The 18,937-nt window shown below is 37.6% G+C and overlaps 1 protein-coding gene across 1 annotated transcript in view; it reads right to left on the reverse strand.

Annotated features, from left to right (window-relative positions):
• Positions 1–18,201, reverse strand: part of LRGUK (leucine rich repeats and guanylate kinase domain containing) — a 130,567-nt gene extending 112,366 nt beyond the window's left edge. Inside the window, 8 exon segments of the mRNA XM_043967863.1 lie at positions 2,225–2,306; positions 5,358–5,393; positions 5,395–5,430; positions 5,432–5,463; positions 10,417–10,521; positions 14,603–14,633; positions 14,635–14,688; positions 17,894–18,201. Of these exon segments, the coding sequence (XP_043823798.1) occupies positions 2,225–2,306; positions 5,358–5,393; positions 5,395–5,430; positions 5,432–5,463; positions 10,417–10,521; positions 14,603–14,633; positions 14,635–14,688; positions 17,894–18,127 (610 nt within the window). The 5' untranslated portion in view covers positions 18,128–18,201.
• Positions 18,202–18,937: the final 736 nt, after the last annotated feature.

Raw genomic sequence — 18,937 nt, forward strand, 5'->3', positions numbered from 1 at the left:
AGTGTTATCCTCCTGACTGCTTTCCTGCCTTTAATCCACACTATACCTCACCACCATCTGTACCTCCCTAAAACACCACTTAGCTTAAGTTACTCCCAAAACTCCAGTGCCTTTTAGCATTTGAGGTCTTATCTTCTTAGCCTGGCAAGGAAGGTATTCTACATTCTGCTCCATCACATTACTCCACAACAGAAATTTTCCATTCCCTAAACAGGTACACTATCGTGAATGGGTCCAACCATTCTGGAAAAACAATTCAGAATTAAGCCCAAAGAGCTATAAAACTGTGCATACCCTTTGATCCAGCAATATTACTCCTAGATCTCTATCCCAAAAAGATCAAAGGAAAAGGAAAAGGACTTATATGTACAACAAATATTTGTAGCAGCTCTTTTCTTACGGCAAAGAACTGAGGGGATATATATCAATTGGGGAAGGTTCAAACAAGTTATGCTATATATAAATGTGATGGAATACCACTGTGCTATAAGAAATTATGAATGGGGGGCAGCTAGGTGGCACAGTGGATAAAGCACCAGCCCTGGATTCAGGAGGACCTAAGTTCAAATACAGCCTCAGACACTTGACACTTACTAGCTATGTGACCCTGGGCAAGTCATTTAACCCTCATTGCCCTGCCAAAAAAAAAAAAAAAAAGAAAAGAAAGAAAGAAATTATGAATGGGATGGTTTATAACTGTGGCAAAGTGAAGTGATCAGAACCAGGAGATCATTGTACATAAGAACAGCAATATTGTAATGATGATCAACTGAGAAAGACTTCCGTACTCTGATCAATACAATGAGACAATTCTGAAGGACTCATGATGAAATTGCTATCCACCTTTTAGAGAAAGAACTAATGAACTCTGAATGTAAATTGAAACATACTTTTTTCACTTTTAAAATTTTTCTTGTTTTTTTTACATGTAAAATATGTTTTGTATGACATTTATATATATATATAATATATATAATTGATATCATATTGTTTACCCTTCTCAATGGGTGGGGGAAGGGCTGGAGGGAGGGAAAGAATTTGGAACTCAAAATTTTTAAAAATGAATATTAAAAAAATAAATATTTTTAAAAAGACATCTTTTCTATTCCTGCCAGGCTGGCCTCAAGTTCATTAAACATTTAACAAATACCTTCTATATGCAGACTAATTTGTTGGGCTCTAGACCAGGTACAAATTTTAGATAAGACACAGTCCTTGATTTCATAAAAATTACAGCATGTCGCAAACATAGGTTACCATAACAGTATTGCATGATAAGTTCATTAGAGAGATACAAAACATAAAGTAATCCAGTTTACTTGGAGTATAGACTAGAAAGAAGGAAGAGGGCTAATGTGGGATAAGGCTGGAAAGGTAAGGCACACAAGATTGTAAAGGGTAAGGGAGGCTGAACTTGGGGAGAAATTAGGAACCACTTAAGAATTTGAGCAAAGGAGTGACCTATGCATATGAAAAACTAGCCTGATAGTGATATAAAGGATTGATTACAGGGGTGTGAAGTAGTATTAGGCTGTTGTTGAGTCATTTCAGTCACGTCTCACTCTTTGTGACCCCATTTGAGGTTTTCTTGGAAAAGATACTGAAGTGCTTTCCCGTTGCCTTCAGCTCATTTTACAAATGAGGAAAGTGAGGGAAACAAGGTTAAGTGACTTGCCCAAGGTCACAGGGCTAGTAAGTGTCTGAGGCCAGATTTGAACTCCGGGGCCCAGCATTCTATACAATTTACCATAGTTAAAAGGATTTCACATTATTAGTTTAAGCATGTAGTGACTAGAGACTATACTAGTTTGGTGACAAAAGGTACTACCACAATAGAATTGTTTGAATCCATATTTTCACATATAAGATTAACTAAAAACTAGCATGTGTATAGATGAATTTGTACTCTAGAAACCATGGTATCACAATTAGTTCAAAACACAGCTTCCAATCCTATAGCTGAAACAAAAATAAATAAGTAAACATCAGAACTATGATTCATAGCTTTCCTAATAATATTATTTTCATAAATCTCTACTCAAAACTTTTATTCTTTAAAAATATAACTTTTTCCAACATTTTATTTTTAAATGTTTTAATAAGCTAAAATGTTATGCCAATATCTTTAGCAAAAAATGTGCACATATCACAAGATGTGTAAAAAATGAGCAACTTTGATAAATCTCTTATAAAAAATATTCCCTTTAACCATTCCAAAGGATACTATCCAGTATCAGTTTACTGAGCCCTGTGTATGCATGCAAATCATCCATTTCCGGGATTTTGTTGTATGAAAAATCCACCTTCTAAAAAAAAAAAAGATCAATTTGTCATAGGTTGATTACCCCTTTCATATTTTTACAATAGCAGAGCATAAGAAAAATATGATTATATAAAGAATGGATAAGAATTATTTTATTTAGGTTTAATGATATTACAAATAGAAATTTTATTAGTGGTTATTAATGTTAAAAGATAAATTAAACATAAATTTTATTAATTCATGAATACATCTTCAATACTAAAAACTTTGTAAGCATCTCTTAAATGACCCCTTGTCCCTTTTATCTTTTGACTAGTCCAAGGAACATGTAATTTCTATGGAGTTTTGACCAATGATATAGGCAATCTTAAAACATACACACAACCAAATCAAATCCCTCCACTCGCCACCTGAGTATTTGAAATTCATATTAATTTTTTTTTAATTCATCCTTCAGGATTCTCTTTCATTCTGTTCCTATTTAGCATAATTTTCTCTGCATGTCCCTAAATTCTATTCTTTTAATTTATATGAATATCTTGATTATATTTTTCGTTTTCCCTTTCTATCCCTGACTTAATTAACTTGCCCATATATTAAAGATGAGAAGAATCTGGCTTTATCCATTCCTTAAGCTACATCCCTTCCACTCTTCCACTTTATGACCTTTCTCATAACTATTTCTTTCTCTTTCTTTCTTTCTTTCTTTCTTTCTTTCTTTCTTTCTTTCTTTCTTTCTTTCTTTCTTTCTTTCTTTCTTTCTTTCTTTCTTCAGGACAACAGAGGGTGAAGTGACTTGCCCAGGGTCACACAGCTATTAGATGTTAAGTGTCTGAGGATGGATTTGAACTCAGGTCCTCCTGAATCCAGGACCTGTGCTTTACCTACTGTGCCCCCTAGCTGCCCCCCTCATAACCATTTCAAGAAAAGTCTTTTCTAGACTATGTATTTATTCCCAACTAAATGGTGAATGATGACTAGAAGACACTATCTAGTGCTCAGAGACTTTATTTACCCCTAATTTCTATCTTTGATTCTTTTATCTTTTATTTTCTATGTGTTTATTTAGCATGTGTATTAGATATACCTTAGTCAAAGATCATGGCTAAGTTTATATCCTCAAGAATATCTGGTACAGAAATTTTTAAAGGGAAAAACTAAAGCACTTTGATATGCTTTAGAGCCCTAGCTGGAATCCTCAAGAAAGAAAGGGGCCGGAAGAAAGTAATTCATCAAATATAAATCAACAAGTATTTACCGAGTACCTACTAAGTACATGCAAGACACCATGCTAGGCACTTTGCAGGGTACAAAGAAGTGTAAGATACAGTTTCTAATCTCAAGAAACATATAGTTGAGTAGAAAATGTATAAACATCTGAAAAAGTTAAATATGAAGAAAAGAAGGTATAGCAGGTAGGTGGAACTACGGGGGAAAATCACCAGCCTCATTCACCATATGAAGACTATATGGGTAATGGTCTACCCATTCTGTAGGGCCCCATGTTTTTAATATTGATAATTTCCCTAAGATTTAGGGACTTTGTGGTGGTAGGAAAGGGACCGAATGTTTTTTGGGAAGAGTGGCTACCTCCAATGGTATGTGAGTTTCAGGTGGCTTCCCAAGTGCTGAAGGACATATTTTAGGATGAAAAAAAACTCTGCCCGGGTCTGGGAGAACTGACCATGGTGTGAACAACGGAGGCTGCAAACTGCCTAATCCGTGTGACTACTGAGAGGCCTCCCCAGAGTGCCTAATGGTTCCATAATGGATCATAATGTGCCTTATGGGCATAGGGGAATAGCACTCTGATGCCTTCGTTGTACAAAAAATAAACATTATTTTAAAAGGAAAAATAACAAGACTGATAATAACTGAGTGATTAGTAAGTAAGAAGGAAGAAATCAATAAGAGCGCTATTCTGCCATGATACTATAATATGAATGAATGAATGCTGTAGTAGGATGAATTGGAAATAGATTTCCATGTTTTCTGCAAGTCTTATTAGAGAACTTTAGATCTAAAACTTAGATTTAATTTGTTTTACAAATAAAATATATCTCCGGGAATAGTAACAGGTTATATCCACGCCACACACACATGAATTCACATAAATGATTAACCATACAAAGTTTAAAAGCATAGAAGCATTTTCATTAAGAAATGGAGTCATGTGACAGAATGCTAATCATACAATCTCTGGTATATCGAGTAGCTTTATAAAATGCCTAGTACAGTTTTATGCTTTAGGGATGCAAAAGTACACTTAGAGCTATGGACAGATTTGAAATTTTATGTAATTATAATATTTAATACCTATATAACACTTTATAAATCACTTTACATCTATTATCTCATTTATTTACATCAATTTATATGAAAATTTATGTAAAAATAATAGTCAATGCTAATTTTAAAAATTGACTTACATAAAGAGAGTAAGTTTGGAACAATGGGGAAATTTTCTATGCTAAATCGAATTTGCAGAACTTGATGTTGATATGCAATTGTTCTGCTTCTGCTCTGTTTAAAATATATATAATAATAATTCCTGAATTTCAGGGAAAGGAGGAACTTTTTCTTTCCGGGAGTACCTTAAACCACTCTGTTATCTTTTAGTAGACTTTTCTAAAAAGACTGTCAGTCAGCAGGCTAGCCTCTATCTTTATTTCTTAAATTAAATACATAATATCCTGCTTTCTCTTATTTTAAAGGCCATACTTATTTTAAATAGCCATACTATCCACCTTGACTTACTCTTTTTTTTTTCTTTTGAGGCAATTGGGGTTAAGTGACTTGGCTCAGAGTCACATAGCTAGTAAGTGTTAAGTGTCTGAGGATGGATTTGAACTCAAGTCCTCCTGAATCCAGGGCCAGTGCTCTAGCCACTGCGCCGCCTAGCTGCATACTTACAGATATGTAAAGGTTGAATGTGATTAGTCACTCCAAAAAACTTTCATTTGCTCTCCACTAAAATCTGAAGCTCTCAAAGTAAATTTCTCATGTCTCTCCAGCATTGTTTTACCTGTTTAGTTTGCCATATAAATCTGCTAGGTTATTTAATACATTTATTTAGCACAATTATAAATTCTACCTTAAGATTCTTAGGTGGCTTGAAAACGAAGAATGTAGGTCAACTCATTGTGAGAAGCATTGAGTTCTATGAGGATAAGGCATGTAACTAACTACGCAGCTCAAATCTAGGGAAGGGAAGAAAGAACACAGAATAAGCTGACCCAATGAAATTAGTAAAATTAGGTAAAAGCAATGAACAACAGGTATACGTTACAACTAAAATATTTTAAAATAATTTAATTGTAAGCAACCAGACTTTCGTCTCTGATGCTCTGGCCCCTCCAAAATATGAATAACGAAATATATTGTTTAAAAACGTCAACATTTCATACAAGCCAATACTCAGCCTCTCTGGTCACCCAGCCTTTGACCAGAACAACTAAAAATAGCAATGGATTGCTTTAGGTTTACTTTCTCTCCTAAACACATTTAATAATGCACAGAAGTGCTAACAAGCAGTGAAAATACTTCAAGAAAGAGCAGGAAGAGGAAGATGTATAGAGCAACATTCTTGGATAACTTATCAATAACCAGACTTTAAGCAACTGAGTTAGGTAACCATAGAAAGAATGGAAATTAATCTACCTCTCGCATTTTGAAATAAATTTTGTTAACAAATACCTGAGAATTAATCATTAAATCCTAAATCTTAATTAATTTTTACAAGGGTCACCTTAATAAATTCTATATTTCTACCTTAGTTTCTATTTTGTTCAAATATTTATCTAAACTGTTAATATTGGTTGCAAGCCAGCATTTTGTACCTTATTCCAAAGGGAGAAAGACAATTTTCATTCACTAGAGTCACATTAATTTTTAAAATAAAGTAAAAAGTATAAAAGTTGCTCATGAGAACATTCTCATCTTTATATATAACACAAAACTTAAATGGATTCAACATCAATGGCAACGTGATTTAGTGAAAAGAAACAGTGGAAGTCAAATGAACTGTATCCTAGGTCCTGCCTCAACCAGGCATGATTTTATGCTCTAATTTTCTCAGACGGACAAGTTCAATGGTCAATCAGTCAGTCCACAAGCACTTATTATTATTTATGATAGCATTTAGAAGGAGATCTGGTCTCTAGGCCCAGTTCTACCATTCCATGGCTATGGAATAACCATGGAGTAACCATGGGCAAATCACTTGATCTCTCTTAGTTTTATAAACTGTAAAATTCAAGGTTTAGGATTTTGATGATTACTATATCGCTATAAGTTCTAAGTTCTATGAATCTCAATGGTTCTCAGACCAAATGATATAAACCAGTTCTGATGTAGAAAATTTGGCAAAGGAGAATGCTTCTATGGTGGTTCTATGATATGGGCAAGTTACTAAACTTCTACAATACTGTTTCTCCATCTATAAAATGAAAAGATTGGACTACATACTTCCTAAGGTTCCTTCTAGTTCTAAATCTATCTATTCTATTACTTCACTGAGGGCAAATACATATTTCTTGCCTCTTTGTACATAAAAATTTAAGAAGCTATGACTACTTGAAAAACATTTATCATTATTTTGTTTCATGGTTTTAAAACCGAAACCTTAAGCACCAATGTAAAGGGATCTCCTAACTCTCTAATAATAGGGCATATGTCATCAAACTCCCTTCAATGCTTTTAAAGAAGATGAGATATGCCCATCTAAAGACTTATATGGCTATGTATTTTGTTTCAAAATGGTAGACTGAACTATAAATAATACCTGAAGTCCACCTTTGCTATTCCTTAGTAATATGAAATGAATGAATGAATGAACAAATGTAGTGTTTATTAAGTACTCATTGTGGCAAGGTATTGTGCTTAGGCACTGGGATACAAATATAAAAATGAGGCAGTCGCTACTCTCAACATTCTAATGGGGGAAGACAACATATATGGAAGTTTACAATTGCAAGTTAGCTAGAAAGGCCTTGGGGTTTTTAGAGTGCGGATTGGTTATATGCCAGATTTTGTTAGTTCCTTCACAAGTTATTGTGGAACAAAACATACAAAGGTGAGGTAATCTATAATACATTAAAATGTTTCAAGCAAAGTAAACCTTAAGGAAAAATCCAAAAGAAGTCAGTGATATTCTTTTTTTTTTTTTTTTTTTTTTTTTAGGTGAGGCAATATTGGGGTTAAGTGACTTGCCCAGGGTCACACAGCTAGTAAGTATTAAGTGTCTGAGGCCGGATTTGAACTCAGGTAGTCCTGACTCCAGGGTGGGGTGCTCTATCCACTGTGCCACCTAGCTGCCCCAGTCAGTGATATTCTTAATCAAGGGGGGAAAAAAGAGCTTGTTTCAATTCTAGGAAAACAACTACAAGTCAGGCAAAGAACCTGAGGAAACGAAGATGCCAAAAAAGGAGGAAAGAAGCCAAGTTTTCCACCATCAAAGTAAGAAATGGTTAGTGAGGGAATCAGGTTGTTGTTCCTTATAAAGAAAAAGCTATTAGTAGATAGCACCCACAAACAAGAAGACCTGACCATGTATAGTCTATTTAACCTAGTATCCTATAAAATTATACATTACAGAAGAGTTGTGATTTGCATCCCACGAACTGAGTTCTATTCCAAGACTACCTCACTGCAATGAAATCATAGGTCTAGATAGGGATGAATGGTATCTATTTTAGAGCTACTGGAGAGAAAGTCCTCTGCTGAAGTCCTATACCGTACCTCAAGGAGTCCTTGAAGGTTCTATCATCAGAGTGCAACCTCTAATGATCTCACAAAGCTAGAAGGACTTCAGGTATGGCCCAGGGAAGGGATGTACATCTTTCATCCAAAGACTAGCCTTGCTAACGTCTCAGAAGCTCTTTCCAGGCTGGTGGATGGCAACCCAAGAAGAGAGTCTGCTAAAAAGTAGTCATCAATGGTGTGGCATTGACGGATCATACAACTGCAGAATTTGAGAGTGGAAAGGACACTTCAGGGTCCATCCAGCCCAAACCATATATATATGAAAGAAAAAATAATGCTTTATCTCCTGGGGGAAGACAAGTAATGTATAGAATGTACAGGACAGCAGGGTTAGCAAACAAGGTCAAGTAGGGGCTTAAGTCATTCCCCAATTGATAATTGGTCAAAGGATATGAACAGGCAGTTTTCAGATAAAGAAAATAAAGCTATCTATAATCGCACGAAAAAAAAAAGCTCTAAATCACCTTGATCAGAGAAATGTAAATTAAAACAACTCTGAGGTGCCACTTCACACCTATCAGAGTGGTTAATATGACAAAAAAGGAAAATGGTGGAAGTTGGAGGGGATGGGGAAAATCTGGGACACTAACCCACTCTGGTAGAATTGTGAACTGATCAACCATTCTGAAAACCAATTTGGAACTATGCCCAAATGGGCTATAAAGCTGTGCATACCCTTTGAATCCAGCAATTTCACTGCTATGTTTATGTCCCAAAGACATCTCAAAAAAGAGAAAAAGACCTATTTATACAAAATATTTATAGCAACTCTTTTTTGTAGTGGCTAAAATCAAAGTGATGCCATCCAATTGGGGAATGGCTAAACAAACTGTGGCACATGATTGGTAACTGAATATTATTGTGCTATAATAATGACAAATAGGATGATTTCAGAAAGGCCTGGAAAGATTTATATGAACTGATGTATAGTAAAGTGAGCAGAACCAGAAGAACATTGAGCACAGTGACAGCAATATTGTTTGATGAAGAACAGTGAATGACTTAAACTACTCTCAGCAATACAATGATCCAAAACAATCCCAAAGGTCCTAATGATGAAGCATACTATCCACCTTCAGAGAAAGAACTAATATTGACTGAACACAGACTTAAAGCATGCTATTTTTCACTTTCTTTCTTTTTTTCTTTTATTCAAGTCTTCTTATATAAAATGACTAATATGAAAATGTTTCACATAATTGCACTTGTATAACCTGCATTTGATTGCTTACCACCTCAGGAAGGAGGGAGGAGAGGGAGGAAAAAAGGACAGAATTTGGAACTCAACACTCTAAATAAAAAATGTTTATTAAAAAATAAGAAAGGGGCAGCTAGGTGGTGCAGTGGATAGAGCACCGGCCCCTGGATTCAGGAGGACCCTGAGTTCAAATCTGGCCTCAGACACTTGATACTTACTAGCTGCTGGCGACCCCTGAGCAAGTCACTTAAACTCAATTGCCTCACCAAAAAAAAACCCCATCAAATTTACAAAAAATAAGAAAGGGCTTAGGTTAGGGGGGGAAAAGAAGAAAGAAAAAGGGTGAGGAGGAAGAGGGGAGGAGGAAGAAGCACTTAAAGATCACTTTAATAAAATGGAAAAGAGTAGCGCAATATGCTTTTTATAAATATACACATATAACATACATACATGAAAGACAAAAGAAAAAGAAAAGTTCAAGATGGAGTTGAAAAAATAACAGTGAACAAGAAGGGAGTAATTTACAACATATGTACAAAAAATTGAGTTTCTAATATTCAAATAATAAGATTAGACACAGCCATCCAGGAGAAGATAGAGCTATGAAAAAAGAACAAATTAAGATAGAGACCCATTAAGAATAAAGGCAAACATAAAGGAACATAGAATCTTTATTGAAGATTAGAGAAAAGTAGGAAAAGAAAACAGAATACTTAAACCCTAGGGCATAATCAACTTCACAAAAGGAGTTAATGCTTCAAAAAGTTCACCTGAATCTGATAATTGAATAAACACAATTCTGCAATATCACAATATACCACGCATTATTGCATTATCCTTTTTGTAGATTTGGGCATTTTTTCTTTGGTTTGAGAGCAGAGAAATCATATGGAAATTGATTCATACCATCACTCAAATGAACTTTTGTTTTGTTTTGTTTGTTTTTTGTTTTTGTGGGGCAATGGGGGTTAAGTGACTTGCCCAGGGTCACACAGCTAGTAAGTGTCAAGTGTCTGAGGTCAGATCTGAACTCAGGTCCTCCTGAATCCAGGGCTGGTACCTTATCCACTTCGCCACCTAGCTGCCCCCTCAAATGAACTTTTATGGTATTACTACATATCACATCAGACCATTTTAATGTTCTGTAGCTCAGTGGCCTAGGCAGGAATTTACTAAAATAATTGTTACATACCATTAATTTTATTGTGTGACAGTTCCAAGTTCTCTAGGTGAACATATCCACAAAGAATGGAAACATCTATTAAATCAGAGTTCTGAGGGAAAAAAGTAAAAAAGACTTTAATATCATTTCAGTAAGGTAGTCTCCTTAGAATACAAGGGAAGAAGAGATGACACAAAGCAATCAGGCATGCCTTTCAGGTGGATATTGAAAGTTAGCCACCAAACTCTAACAAGAAATAAAATGTATATTCAAGATCCTACTAATAAGAGACCCTCAAAAGAAGAGAAGCAACATTCAAATAACCATGTGAAGAAAATGAGTGCTAATTTAACTAGAATAAAAATGGTGAAAGGGTTGTGGGCAAAGAAGTCACTTATTTTCTAGTAAAGACTGCTAAGGGGGCAGCTAGGTGGCGCAAGTGGATAGAGCACCGGCCCTGGAGTCAGGAGTAACTGAGTTCAAATCCAGCCTCAGACACTTAACACTTACTAGCTGTGTGACCTTGGGCAAGTCACTTAACCCCAATTGCCTCACTAAAAAAAAAAAAAAAGACTGCTAAAACAACTTGCCTATTAGGCCAATTCTTCACATAAAACAAATGTAAGAAATAAGACAGAATAATCATAAATAAGAAACCAGAAATTAGGGTACTGAAAATTATAAAAACACAAAGTCCTACGCACCCTACCCTAATCTAGTTTTCATTGTTTCTGCTCATGAGACTCCACCTCCTGTATCCCAGAGTTCACTGGCTGTCCCCATGCCTAGAATGCACTCACTCTTGACCTCAGAGGCCCTTCTCTTCCTTTAATATGCAACTCAGGCACCATCTTCTTTCTGCCATAAAAAGTCTCTCCTGATCCCCCTCTCCTACCCCTGCAAATACTAGTTCCCTCCTAAACTCTTGTGTATATAACTACTTTGTTTATATTGTATTTTATTACCATCATGCTATGCTGCATATATATATATATACATATGTATATGTATGTATATATGTATACATATACAGATATAGATAAGATATTTTTTTTTGCGGTGCAGTGAAGGTTAAGTGACTTGGTCAGGGTCACACAACTAGTGTCAAGTGTCTGAAGCCAGATTTGAACTCGGGTCCTCCTGAATCCAGGGCTGGTGCTTTATCTACTGCACCACCTAGCTGCTCCTGTGTAATATATATATATTATCTTTATATATATTTTTTAATGTGCTTGTTTGAATTCCCCATTAGAATGTAAGCTCAGGAGGGGTGAGGATGCTTCATGTTTACTACTTATATCCCCAGCACTAGCATATTGCCAGGCACATAGTAGGATGGGCATGTGAAATAGAAGCATTTAATAACAAGGCATGACATTTAATAGTGTAACTTTTGAAACACTTTCATGCATACTATTATTCTATAAGCTAGCAAGGCACAGGCATTACTTTCCCTTTGAGAGTATGGTGTAGAAGAAAGAGCCCTGACCCAGGCTGGAGACTTGGGTTCTGACTCTATCTGTGCCACAAACTCATCGTGTGATGTTGGGTGGTCTCACTGGGCCTCAGCTTCTTCATCTAAAAAAGGAGAGAACCTAAACTCAAAGCTGTCTTCCCATTGTAAGACCCTCTGATCAACAACTTTCTTAATTCCAAGAGGGATAAGGGGAGAATTTAGTTCCTTTGAACAGACTACTCAGAAAAGACATGGGAATCTGGGAGTTCCTCAAAGGATGGCAGATGTGGCCAGAGAAATAAACCAGCTAGGGGTCATTAACCAGAATGCTCAAATATAAGAATGCTGAGAAGATACCTCCCTACTCAACTCTCCCCACTCCTTAGCAGAGATGGGGAGGTCTGTGAGTGTATTGTAAGCTCTCTGAGGGCAGGGACTGTCTTTTGCTTTTTTTTTTTTTGGTATCCCCAGCACTTAGCATAGTGACTGGCACATAGTAGGCAAATACTTTTGTGATGTGTTGGTCAGTTTGGCTTATTTCTCTCTCTTTTTTTTGACCTTGAAAAATATTGTTTTATATGGGATGGCTCTCTGGGGGGAGGAAGAAATTTTGCTGATGTTAAAAAAGACATTGATAAAAATTTATTTTAAAAAAGAATATTTATTAAAAGAGGATAGAGGGGCGGCTAGGTGGGGCGCAGTGGATATAAGCAACCGGGCCCTGGATTCAGGAGTTCCTGAGTTCAAATCCGGCCTCAAGACACTTGACACTTACTAGCTGTGTGACCTTGGGCAATTCACTTAACCCCCATTGCCCCAAAAAGAAAAAAAAAAATGAGGATAGAACTGCTGAAAATGAGATCCATTAAAGAAGCCAGCCATGAAAAGAGAGAATACTAAGACAAAATAAGTTAGGTAGTGCTCTAAAGAAATTTAGTGGCAAAATAAGTTTCATCTAGCTAAAATAAGATAGAATGGATTAGGGTTTTTTTACCAGACTAATTTAAGATAGAGCACTGTACACAGAAGTAGAATATTGATTGAAAGGGGGTTAAGTGAGAATATAATAGCTTCTAAAATTCTTTATCATCCCACAACCTATATCGAGTGCTATAAGCACACAGCAGATCATTACATGTTATTGATTGATTCATTTTGAATAATATTTTAAAGTAATAATTATAATATATGCAAGTCTTGGTATAATGCTGTCATCAAAAGACCCGACCTGTGAGATTGACTTGTGGGTGTATCTGCCTTTGAATGCTTGTACTTAGTCTCCTAAAATGAGGTCAAAGGTGGAGAAATATCACAATGAGAACTACTGGGTAACAGTCATAGTGTACCGGTTAACATTCCAGCATGCTTTGCACAAATACACTTCAGAAAACCAAAGGCATCCTGGGATTTAGGACTATAAGGAACCTTTAGAGATCAGATGCCTCAATTCCTTTATTTTTCAGGTTGGTGACTAAGACCCAGAAACCCGGAGAAATCTTGGGGCAGGCAGAGAGTCAGAAGTGGGATTTTTTTTGAGACTGGTCACCCTATCTTCCTAGTCTGGAAATGCAGTCACCAATACCAAGATGGATTGGCATAGAAGGCTTTAACTTTTTCCTTTTTTTCCCTGACCTGGCCCAGTTAGTAGCCCCTTCTTACATCATCTGGTGGCATCTTGATTCTGGGGGTTATTTTATATATTGACACCAGACAGTACAGACACCCAATCAACTTTAGCCTCACTGCGGCTTGAAACTCTGGACTCAAGGAAACTAACAACCTCAGCCTCCCCAGTAATAGGGACTGCAGGTGTAATCCCACCCCACTTAGCAGAGCTAGGATTTGAACTCAAATTGCTCACTAAATCCAGTGCTTTTTCCTTACTAAGCCGTACTGTTCCATTTTAAAGTGTTTTAAAAAAAAAAACATTTTATAACATTCTGAAACAAAAACATAAAATATTTTTCCAGCAATTAATATAATTTGAAACAAAACTAACACTTGAAGTACTCTGATTATTCTTCATTTATCATTTTATATGAATAGATCAAATTCTGTGCTATTGCTCTTCAATGAATGACATTTAAAGGCAAATATTTACTGAATAACAAAAAAATTCTTTACAAAACCTGTATCTTTGAAACATTTTCTTTGGAAGGGTGGCTGACCTTGACACACATAGAAATAAATCAACTCAATACAAAACCACTTACTTTAATTTGGATTCAGAGAGAATTTTGGACGTAGAACGGTAGTATTTTTGAGTTGTAATTATGTCAAACTGCTCTGGTCTGTTACTGTTGGTTTAAGTGATCCCCATGTTGCTAAACCAACAAACAGCAGGTACCAGTATGGAGCAAGTAATATGATATCAAATACCGCCTAACTGAATTGTATCAGCTGAGGCTTCTTTCAGTTTCCTGCCCTGAAGAAGGGTGCTCCAGAGGTGTTAGGCTTGTATTAATACTTATCATGAAAAGACGGAAGTGTTGAGAGCAATAATTAGTCAAGGATCTTGGGGCCTGGTAATCCAAACATGGTAGGGATTCCCTGAAGTTTGGCATCTATATGAGTAGCTGTTAACATCAATTTCCACCAATATGAAATGGTTTGGATTTGGGATGGTTCCTAGTCATCCCCAAATCAATGAACATTGGAGAAAAATTAAGAAACCAATACGTTTCATGTCCCAGATGTACAAACACTCACAATCACTGGCATTCTGTTATACTCACTGGTAATGCTAGGTTTGAGGTAGACTTTGCTCAGTACCAGGACCTGAGCGGCCCAAGTTTACAGAGTGCTTCAGCCACTGCTTCTTCTCTGAGTACTCCATCGAACTCATTCTGAAAAGAAAAATAATAAGGAAGCCAGAAAAATAAAGTTTATTATGAAAGGAAACAGCATTCAGACAGTCATGCCTAGCACCTACGTTATATTTCCAGTAGTTAGTACCAAAATCATATCAGCCCATAAGACATTTTGTCATTTCACTCTTACTTGAAGGTGTGTAAATGACATATGTAGTTCTTATAAACCAATGAAATGACTATCTTGATTGTCACAGAATTTACAAAATTCAAACATGAATGTATAGTTACATCTAAGGACATATATCCTCTGGTGTTTTTGCTGAAGAGGTTCTAATGTACACATTTCATTGGATTCTTCCTCTAGAATCAAATGTTTTGTGCTCAATTCCAAAAATATTATTAGACTGGCACATGTTTCAATCAGAAAACAGTGTAGTGACCCTAGAGTGTCATGGACTAGCATTTGCCAGCTATTACCTAACCCCTGGGTCCCGTGGTTGACCAGTTAAGCCTAACCTGTAGCAATGTAGTATCTAGTAAGATTTCAGAACCTTATATTGTATACACCCCTTACAATTCACTGGGACCAAAACCACTACCTCTCTGTAGCTTATTGACTAAAACCTAGAAAAATCTTTTCCACTTAACCTAGTAATCCCCTGCTGACCAAGTTATTTGCTCCAGTCCTGGAGTCATAGGCTTATGCTCCTGCAAGATTTCCCTTTTCCACAAAGACTAACCAAAGAATCTTCTATCAGGACCTAAAAATTTCATGCTTTTATTATTCCCCACCCATACCACCTAACTTATAGGATGTACAATCTATATGTATATGTTTTTGAGTCCATGAGTGGATGAGGAAGCAAAGATTGGGGAAGGGATGGGAGAAATAAATTAATCCAACACAATATTAAATTCAATTCAATTTAGCAAAACTTTATTAAGTTTCTACTAAATGGAGAGTAACCTGTGGTAGGCACTGAGGGTTAAGTGCCATGGTTAATAGAAAGGAAAATGCTTAATAAAACCCAAAAAGTATTCTAATGCTTTCTAGACCCTAGGAATAGAACTATTACAGAATTACCATCACCTTCATCATCCCATTACTCTCAATCATGAGGCTAAAGTTTGGAGGGAAATTGACCAACAAGCCCACAGGGCTTCTCCTTTAAAATTTTTTATTTCGAAAGGTAAATGTATTGCTCCTTCAGCTTTGGAAGAAAGTCGAAATAAAAATAAAAATTACAGAATATTTATAACTTGGTCAGTTTTATATCAGAATCAGAATAGCAAAAAGAATCTCTACACACAAACCAAATGATTCAAAAATGACTATCAAGTGAAAGTCAAACTCTACTGTTTTGTTAATAGCATGCAGAAGACAGATTAACAATGGTTCTAATGAACCCCATAGAGGAAAAGCAGATGTTAATTAGAAGAATAATAAAGTAAACTGGTGATTCATTGTGAATTCCTCTGGGGCAGACCCCGATGGAAACCACACAAACACCTTAAACCTGCAAAACAATGTGGCAGTTTTGCAGATATCACATTTAAGAACAGCAGTGGGTATCACAAAGATGGGAAAAAGTTACTAGTCTATAGTACTGACTTAAAATACATAGTGGCGAATAGAAAGGGAGGAAGACAGAGAAAATTGGGGGGGGGGGTTATCCTTAAATGGACATAAAGGGAACTGTGCAAATGAGCTGAAAACAGTAAAGGGAGTGACTAAGGTTTAGGTAATGGGAGTAAAATGAGGTGATGGCAAAAGGGGATGATGAAAGCAGGGGTGTTAGTGAGAATGGAGAAAGAAATAGAAAAGCAAAATAAAGAAAAGTAATGAAGCGGAAGGCAACAAAAAGTTTCATGAGAGTAGGGACGGGATTAAGAGAATGAGATTTCTTGGGGGTTTGTGATAGAGAAGAAATAATGCACTTGTTAAAGGGGTACAGAGAGGGAAAACTAAAGAAAAGGGAATGAAGTAATGGGGGTAGGGGAAATAAGATGAAGAACCACTGGTTGGGAATATTGTAGGGAAATACCTGTTCAGATACAACCCCCCAGATTCTGTGAAAATTTTGTGATAGAGAGCTAAAGACAAGGTGACAATTTTAAAAGGGATTGACATTTAGGAAGAGAAATGGAGAAGCATGGGAAATGGGTGATGCTTAAAACGGAGGATTGAAAGAATGTGGAAAGTAGGGCCTGGCTTTTAGCAGCCTTACAGTAAGCAGCAGTGTGATTAATTCCCTTAAAGACCTACAGAATACCTCATCACTGGATTAGTTAAAATGTAAGAGTGATACCTTAAGCCTTATCAGTCATTTACACTAGTGTAAATGGCCCTATCCCGGTTTTCCCAGAGAGCAGAGGTTTGTTGTGTTTTGTTTTTTAATATATAACAGAGCAAGAAAAAGAGCTGCCAAACCACTATGAGTTCAGGTAGTATTTGAAGGGGAAGGTAAGGGTGGAGCAGTAGGGATGTCAAAGGCATCCAGTTTTGCTTCTGGTTGGCCTAGGTGAAAGCAATAAGGCAGGAGAGAATAGTAGTCATGAATAAGGAGAATGGAGAAACATAGAATGCCTTGCTGTTGGCAGGTGCCACAGAAGTAACCCTACAAACCAGAAGAGGCGACCTAAGACTCAGGTTCCCTAGGGGGTGGCACTATGGGAAGGGGAGCTGGCGGGGGTGTGGGGGGGTGTGGAGCAGAAGGGCACATCTGGCCAAGGAAGTATTATGTGGGAGTACCTCTGGCTCTAGAGAGGTGAAGGGGAAACAGAGGGACGTATTTGATAGGGGCGGGAGGGGGGGGGGAATCATACCTACATAGGAGTGGGGACGCATCTGGTCTTGGATGGGCTGTGGTGGTGGTGGGGACAGCAGAAGGGGAGCACATCTGACTCCGAGAAGTTATGTGGGGAGGAGCGGACACAACTGTCCGTAGAGAGGGAAGGTGGGAGGGAGGAACCAGAGGAGTGCATTTGGTTATGAAGGGGACATCTAGAGGAGTGACGCTGGGGAGAGGTGTATGTGGCAACGGAGAGGACATGTCGGATGGAGGTGCAGAGGGGCGCATCTGGCCACAGAGTGGGGGGGGGAGGGACCACGGGGCGCATCTGTACGGAGAGGGCACGGGGAGAGGGCAAGCGAGGAGGCACATCCGACTGGACTTCGGGGACTTTGGCAGGGCTTCGGGGGAGCGGCCCGGACGGGCTGTGGAGGAAGAGCGCTCACCTCCACCACGGGCATCTCCTCTTCAGACTCGGATGATTCCTCCTCAGCCTCCAAGTTGTCCTCTTCCTCCTCGGCTTCGTCCTCGTCGTCGAAGCCTAAACGCAGCGAAGGATCATTGTGGAAGAGCTGCTGGAGGAAGAAGGAGACGCTGGAGAAGCCGCTTGGCAGCTTTTGCCCCAAAGGGAAATTGGTAGTCATCGAAGAGCGATTATATCTCAGCTCGGGGGACGACATGACTCGGTTGGCGAGAAAGGCTCCCCAAGGAGAGTCCCAGAGATGGAGAAACGTGTCACCGGGATACAGTCCCGGAGGCGGCCATCTTGTTTAGGACCGGTTGCCTTGGAGACCACGATGGAGTGCGGGGGTGGGGGGAGCCGCAAGGGATTATGGGGGTTGTAGTTTCAGTCTCCTCGATCAATTTCCATCCTCCCTTTTCTATCTCTCTCTCTCTCCTCCCCTTGACTTTTCTTTCCATCCCACTTTTTGCTTCTTTCTCTATCTCATTAAATTTTTGTCTCTGTCTTTTTGTACCTGCGCTTTTGTCTTGGCCTTTTGATTTCTGTCTGTCGGTCTCTGTCTCTCTGTCCATTTCCTTAACTCCCTCAGTTTGTCTCTCAAAAAAAAAAAAAGCCAGCATGATGTAGTGAAAAAGAACACTAATTTTAGAGTCAAAAGTTCTGTGTTTAATTCTCAAAACCTGGCTCCCATACTGACTGCCAATGAGATTCTGGGCAAATCTCTTAACCTATCAGAACTTCAATTTCCTGGCCTTTAAAATGGAAGTAATGATACTTGCACCACCAAACTCACAAAGTTGTTTTGAGGGAAAGCACTTTGTATATCTTAAAGTGATATAAAATTTAAATTATTCTCATTTCTTTCCATTATTCTGTGCCTTCTCTATGTTTTTTTCTTTCTGTGTATCTTTCCCTTCCACTGTTTTTCTCCTCCCACTTATTGTCCTCCCTACTTTTCTTTCCCTTTTATTATCTTCCCCCTCTCTTCAACATTTTTGCCTATCCTCAGAGCCTAGTACTTAGGTAT

This window comes from Dromiciops gliroides, chromosome 5 (genome assembly GCF_019393635.1).
Source record: "Dromiciops gliroides isolate mDroGli1 chromosome 5, mDroGli1.pri, whole genome shotgun sequence".
NCBI classification, from domain to species: domain Eukaryota; kingdom Metazoa; phylum Chordata; class Mammalia; order Microbiotheria; family Microbiotheriidae; genus Dromiciops; species Dromiciops gliroides.